Source organism: Neodiprion pinetum, chromosome 7 (genome assembly GCF_021155775.2).
Source record: "Neodiprion pinetum isolate iyNeoPine1 chromosome 7, iyNeoPine1.2, whole genome shotgun sequence".
In the NCBI taxonomy this organism is placed as follows: Eukaryota; Metazoa; Arthropoda; class Insecta; order Hymenoptera; family Diprionidae; genus Neodiprion; species Neodiprion pinetum.
The window spans coordinates 16,813,494-16,821,192 of NC_060238.1; the positions used below are offsets into that span (position 1 = coordinate 16,813,494).

General features: G+C 40.3%; 1 protein-coding gene across 1 annotated transcript; it reads right to left on the reverse strand.

The window, feature by feature from the left end:
- Positions 1-1,749: 1,749 nt before the first annotated feature.
- Positions 1,750-6,298, reverse strand: LOC138191322 (uncharacterized). Its single transcript, XM_069137969.1, has 5 exons — positions 6,225-6,298; positions 4,886-5,864; positions 3,989-4,829; positions 2,971-3,077; positions 1,750-1,986 (listed from the first exon to the last, which is right to left on the reverse strand). The coding sequence occupies exons 1-5, from the start codon at positions 6,296-6,298 to the stop codon at positions 1,750-1,752; spliced, it is 2,238 nt and encodes a 745-aa protein (XP_068994070.1).
- Between the last annotated feature and the right edge of the window lie 1,401 nt (positions 6,299-7,699).

Sequence of the window (7,699 nt, forward strand, 5' to 3'; positions counted from 1 at the left end):
TTTTTGATGACATGTCTCTGATTTCCTGACGGTTACTGTCACAGGTACACATTTGATTAGTTGCACAACTTCTCCTGCTCGTGTAGCCACGTAACCTGGTCCCTTCATGACGTTGTATGCGAATTCATCTGGTGTGTGAATTGCAAGTGTAAGAGTGTTGCGTAAAACTTGTTTTTCCAGGGTACATTTTTGTTTAATAAGATCCTTATAAACTTGAGTTATTTGTTTACTAAGGTGTTTTTCCAATTATACGATTTTTGAATTCATGTATGAAAGAATGTCAACATTCTCGGCGTCAATTTTACTTTCAGCTTTAATTGGGTTTGCAGGGTCAATTTCCACAATGAATAATTTGGGATGTTCTTTTCGTGAGATTTTATAACCGCAGATTTTGAATTTGGTGGTCTTCATTAAGGCAAAAGTCGTCTTTTCACTTGAGTAAGTGTAAACATCTGGTGTAAATCCTTCTTCTTGGGGTTCCTTAATTTTCGTCGCTGGTCCGGTATACAAGGCATTATAACGATCAAGTTTACAATCATTCGAGGGCGAGTTTGTCCAATAGGCATACGATCCATCATTCCGAAAGCAATCAGTATTAGACAACGTATACCTGGTCCCATCCTTCAAAAAGAGCTCATTTTTATCAAATTTGACCGTCGCTGAATATTTTTCGACTGTTACTGTATAGTCGAAGCTTCTTCATAGGCGAAGTTGCCTCGTAGTTTTGAATTGAACCTTTTTTATTAGTGTGAAGGATAGAGGTTGAGGTTTTCTTGAATGAAAAACTCTCGCGTTTGAGCCATCGAATTATGAATGTTTATTGGCTCTTGTAGGAAAAGCCTTGCGGCATAAAAACCCACGAAGTATGAACGTGTATTTGTAAACGTATAAAAGCACGTGTCGATTGTGTATATGAATGTGTATATGCCGGTTACAGCCCGTTTGGCTCATGCCACCGCGATCTCGAGTGCGTTTCGTATTGCGATTTTTGTTTTATTCGATTCGATCGAATTTCGTATGATTTGCGTTTGCCTTACTCCGAGGAGCGAACGTGTATGAGAGTATGATTGGTGTTGGTGGTACACCAAGAGCGCTCGGGCTCGTTGTATGATGAAAGGGTGCAAGACCCTTGGTATGCGTGTATGGGCACTCGGTCCCGTGTAGAATGAGAGACACTCGGGCCGTACTCATCTACCTTACTCCGTAGAGCGAACGTATACGAGAGTATATTTGGGCCTCTCGTCTTTTGGTCGTGGTACGAGAGAACGCACGGCGTCACTCACGATCGTCACTAGACGGACGACTTAACTCGACTGTTTTAAAAAATGCGTGATGCGCGCTCGCCTCCTCATCTACGCGAGATTTGGCATCCCCGCGGAGACGAATCGTTCGAGCGCGGCTCGCACGGAGATCGCAATGACACGGGCACAAGACGACGCTCAGGCACTGAACAGTTACTTTTGCTATCCCCTGAGCAATGACATCTTCCCATTGACCATAGCCATCGTCGTAACTAGCGCCAACACAGCTTCTGGTGTCGGTTATTTTTCCCGTGAAAATTGCGTCTCGGATGTTGGTTCTATTTTGAAGAAGTCCCGATAAGACGACGTTATTTCCCAGTCTCATGATTCCGAAATTATAAAGTCCCATACATGCTTCTCTGTTAACTTCGTGTATGTAAACGCGTCGTCCCTTTCTCACCACAGAATTGTGTGAATGCATACCACAATGGTAAACTGTTCTGTCTATCTAAATTTTACATTGAATGATGTCTATATGATGAAATTCGGCTAATTGAAGTAGTTGGACGTGAATATTTTCAGAACTGGGTTCCCTCTGCGGTATGTCGCATTTTCCGATATTGGCCGTATCGATGATTGATGTGTTTCTTGATGTTCCTCCACAGTCGTATCCCACCAGTGCCCAAGTTACGGCGGGAAACCATAACGTGATCATAAGAATGATTTTACTCATTGTTCCCCTTTGCTAGAACAAAGTGTTCCATTCATTTAATAATAAGGAAATATTTGCTTGAATTAATAGTCTTTCCATTATTTGAAATAAAATCGAGTTATACTTATTTACGTTTAAATGTGTGTGTTATAAAATTTATTTATATCTAATCCTGCCCTTTCGTTAGGCTATTTCTATTTAGTTATAATTAGTTTTAATAATGAATTATCCTTTTAGCATTTTCAGTTTATTCATATGAACTATTTTAATTTTATTCCCAACTTGAATTTTGACATTTTGATTCTCTAATAATTCCTGTACCTCATACGGTCCTGAATATTGATTAGAAAATTTCCCTTTTTTGGGTTCTTTTAGAAGAAAAACTAGGTCTCCTTTCACCAAGTTTAGCAAATTTAATTTTTTATCATAATAATGCTTAGATTTTTTTTTTGAATGTATCAGATTTTCTTTAGCCTGATTTTGAATATTTTTAATTTTGGTGAAAAGTTCGATTAGGTATTCTTCGTAAGTTCGATTATTCAATTCCTCTATTATTTCATGTTCAGATGGTAATCTTGCTAATTTGCCGAAAACTAATTCATAAGGTGTATGCTTTGTTCCCTCATGGACACTTGTATTATAAGAGAACATTGCAAAGTCTAACCATTCGTCCCAATTATTATTTTTCGTAACATATTGCTTTAAATATTCGGTTAGAACGTGATGTGATCTTTCTATAGATACATTTGATTGGGGATGAAAAGCGGTTATTTTACATTGTTTGATTTTAAATTTCTTTGCTATTGTTTTCATTAATGAACTTGTAAGATGAGCACCTTGATCAGTAAGAATTTGCTTAGGAGCTCCAAATTTACAAATAAAGTTATTGATTAGAGCTTCTGCCACATCAATTGAGGTTGTTGAATTTAGAGGTACTGCTACAGAATATTTCGTTAATTGATCTTGAATCGTTAAAATATATTCATTGTTTGAAGGAGTGATAGGTAAAGGACCTACAATGTCCATAGATATTTTGTCAAAGCTTGAACCTGGTGTATCGGTTAATACCATAGGTTGCTTAGTTTTTACTCTAGTTAGTTTTTTGAGTTGACATTCCATACATCCTGTAACATATTGTTGGATTTGTGATTTCATATTTGGCCAGAAGAAATTCTGTCTGATTCTATTGTATGTCTTTGTAACTCCCTTATGTCCTCCTATTGGCAGTGCATGATATTCTCGAATTATCTCTGTACGTTCATTAAGTGATGGGACTCTAATTAAATTTTTGCAGATTGTTATTTTACATTTATTATCATTGAAGATGGATTCCGACAAAATTTTAATTTCCTTCCAATCCATCTCATCTATTTTCCTAGTTTTTGCAATTGATAAACTATTAGACGATCAAACGAACTTACCTTAAGTGATGTTCGATCGTGATTATACTAGGCGTCTTGTCCGAATAGATCAATGGTAGTAACGTTAGTTGCTCGATCCGTCACAGATTTTTAAATTAAACCAAAAATTCGCGTCTACGCCTCTAGATGGCGGTGCCACTCTCCCCAGAAGCCCCTGCGCCTTATGCCCCGACGCCATTACATTTGAAAGCCGACAAATTGCATCTTGAATAGATCAAAAGGGGCGGGAGAAACAGGGAGGGTTTGATCTATTCGGACAAGACGCCTAGCATAATCACGATCGAACATCACTTAAGGTAAGTTCGTTGATCGTCTAATTATGCTACGTCGTCTTGTCCTCTAGATCAACGGTAGTTGTTCAAAATTTTATGCAATTTGTATTTAAGGATAATTTGGTGCGTACAATAATAATTATAAACTTTAAGTTGACATTGACAACATCCATTCTTGTACTTAAGTAATTATGGATTTGGATATCTTGATATTTTTTATCAGAGGTCGATTATAGAATCGCGCAAACACCCTCGATTTTTCGGTCCAACCCGCAGCTTTTCGGATTGTTTCGATGTCTACACCCCTGCGATATGCCGCGGAGGTAACCGCGTGTCTAGTACTGTGTGAACCGAAAGTATTTGTATCAATGCCACTTTTGGCCATCACTTCCTTTATCCACCTTCGTATAGATTGCGTTGTTGCCATACGGTGAGGTTTTTTACATGTTATCAGTAAGAAATCTTCGTTATTAGGTCGCAAACCTGCCGAACGCTTGATGTAACAGTCTAAGACCGTAGCTACACACAACTTAGGTTGTTTTTCGAAAAACGGCAGACACAATAAGGGTTGCTTTCTCCCCAGACCCGAAGTTTTTATACGATCTATGATCTTGACTTTAATCTCTGTGTCAGTCTTGTCGATACAGCTTAATCTAATTTTTGACAGCGTTTGCACTCTTTGTGCTGTCACTAACGCTAATAACATGACTAATTTCTTTGTCAAATCCTCAAACGACAGAGTGTCGTGCGGCCAAAGAGTTTTTAGATAACATAAAACTGGGTCAGGGTCCCAAATTTCTTCATATTTTGCTGATTGCGGGCGTAGCTGAGCCACACCTCGAAAGAATCTCTTTATAACGGGCTGTTGCCCTATATCGCCTATAACTATTAACGCTAAAGCTGATCTATACGAGTTTAACGTCCCATAAGTTTTTACGTGGGATAAAGAGACGGTTAAGAACTCGAGAACAGATGAAACTGGAGCCTGAAAAGGGTTGGCTCTCTTCTTTTGACAAAAATCCCACCAGAGACTTAATGCCTTCCGGTATCGCTTAATGGTTCCTTCGGACAACGATGCCATCACAACCGGTACGGACTCTTGAGGAACGCCTGTCATGACAAACGCTTGCCCGATAACTTCCCGACAACCAGGGAAAGCGAGGTTCGCAACGGATGTAATTGCCTGCAATTATCAATTAACAAATAATTTTCTGGATGAAAAAGGATCGGTTGGCTCACAAACAATTTCTGAAACAGGGGGTACCACGACTGTGTTGGCCAGAAAGGCACAACCAACACCCCGTTTGCTTTCTCAGCAATTATTTTTTTGATTGTTCTGAGGATGACAGCGAATGGTGGAAAAGCGTAGAAATATAAATTTGTCCACGGTATGGTAAAAGCATCTACCGCGCACGCCTCTGGGTCTCTGTGCCATGAGACGAATTTTCTGCACTTTGCATTTACGTTCGATGCGAACAAATCTATGTCGAATTTCCCGAAGGTTGTATCTACTTGATTATATGCCCAGCTAGCTAATTCCCATTCGGTTTCGTTTTGCTTGACTCTCGATTCCTCGTCTGCGTCTTTATTGTCGCGAGAACTAATGTACGAAGCGAAATTCCCCAAGTCGCGAATCTCGCACCATTGCCAGATTTCCTTTGACAAATTTGACAACTTTGGAAACTGAATGCTACTCATACGGTTTATGTACGATAACGCCGTCGTATTATCGACACGAAGCAATATTTCACACGAATGTTTATCCTTGGCGAAGCATTTGAGTCCGTAAAATACCGCTTTTAATTCGAGATAATTAATATGTTCTTTTCGCTCTTCCATGTTCCAAAACCCATGTGACCGATTTCCCTCGCAAACTACTCCCCAGCCTGTTAACGAGGCATCGCTGAAGATTTCCATCTCAAAATGGTTTTCTCTTATCGGGTTGACGCACTCTTTTATATTTCTTGTCCACCACTCTAAGTCTGGGATTAGATTGTCCGATATTTCCATGGTTTTATCGTAATTTCCATTTGTTTTTTGCAAAGCTAAAAATTTTTCTCTTTCAAAATTCTTGATGTATAAATTCTCATATCGAACCCCGGGACTGGCAGCTACTAAAATTCCAATAAATTCGGCAAATTTCCTGATTTGACAATGACTGATGGTCTGAAACTTGCTCGCAAGATCATATATTTGATTTCTCTTGCTTTGTGGTAATCTAAGACAGAATTTTTCCGAATCAAAAAGGAAACCCAAAAATTTCACTTCGTTCGATGGTTCAAGGACTCATTTTTCCATGTTTAATATTAGTCCGGCTTTTTCAATTAACTTCCGAGTCTCTTGAATATTTTTTCGGCATTCTTGTGCTGACTCTCCAAATAACAAAATGTCGTCTAGATAGAAGACAGATTCAAATCCTTTGGACCTCAATTTTTGCGCTATTGGTTTCATGAGTTTCGTAAACACGTACGGTGCTGTACATAGCCCGAACGGCATATAATTAAACTCGTATAACGTGTTTTTATAAATGAATCTAAGATATTTTCTACTAGATTTGTCAACCGGAATCAAGAAATACGAATCCTTCAGGTCTATTGTCGTCATAAAAATGTCTTTTCGCAATAGTCGAATCGCTGTCTTTTTGTCCTCCATTTTAAAATGCGGTGCTGAAATAAACATATTCAATTTTTTCAGGTTAAGAATAAAGCGCTTATCACCGTTAGGTTTTGGCACGAGAAAGTATGACGAAACGAATTGTTTTTCGCACGGCTCGCATCTAGATATTGCGCCTTTTTTGAGTAATTTACCAATTTCTGCTTCACAAGCAATAATTTCTTGATTTGTTAATCTTGGCTGGCTGTATTCAACTTGTGAACCTGGTTGACTTACAAAAGGAATAACGTAACCCTGTACCGATTGTAAAATGGAGAGATCGTTGGTCAATTTTTTCCACACAGAGAAAAAATTTCGCACACGTCCTGCGATTCTCACCGGGTCTACTCCTTATGTCGACGATTGTCCTTGTTCCGGAAGTCTTTCGGTTTCGGTCCCTTCCTCTGAGTGCCCCGGTGACTCGCTGCGGAGGGACGGCGCCAGCTTAACTTCTCCGACTGTTGTTCCCTCAAAAAATTGTTTGGTCTTGAGTAGGATGATGCAAACCTGCGATTTCCTTCGCGCGGTGCGTTCCCGAAGTTTCGTTGATATCCAGTCGGTTTAGTCACATCTTTAGATGATTTTTCCATAGATTTGGCCGCCTTGAGATTTTCTGCAAACTTTTCTCCAAATAGCCATGCATCACGTGGACTGTCGTTGGCAATATTTTTGACAGTGGGATTTAATCCCGGAATCATGAAAGATTTTCTTGTTCTTGTCATCTCATGATGTAGGTCAGATAGAATTCTGCCTGCATCAGCCAGCTGTTGGATGAATTTTTGCGTGTCAACTTCTCGGTCGGTACTCCCTTCCGCTTTCAGTACTTCCGTTAGCGCTGCGCCAATAGCGTTGATGCCAGCTCCGAGTTGATCTTGAGCGGCGTACTGATACGCGTCTTTCTTAATCGCCAACTGTGTCAAGGCCGATTTTATTTCCGGTTCAAATTGGTTCCAATTGTTGGATATTTTCCCTGGAGATCGCGCTTTTGGTCTATCGGCAGTCCATCTTGCAATATCTTTGTCCAGCGCTCTGCCACTGCCACATGGATGTCGGGACCCGGTTGATTGTATTTAGATGGGTCGTCTCCCAAAAGCCCCAGTGTCGCTTCGGCGAGCTCTGTTGGTAACTGCTCTTCTTTATCCTCGGCCTGTTTTACCGACATTTCCGTGTGGGGACTAGGACGTGACGAATCTCGCGAATTGCGCTCACCGCCCTCTTTGTCTAACCCTTGTACTGCCGCTACGGACCGTTCACGACTGAAGTGTGACGCATCTCGCAGATGGCGTTCACCACTCTTTCCGTCGGAATCATAGTTTATGGACCTCGAACCGCTTCTTGGATGCCAACGCTCATGCCGCGAATGTGACGTTCGTCTGTTCTCAACAGCGATACGCCCGCCAT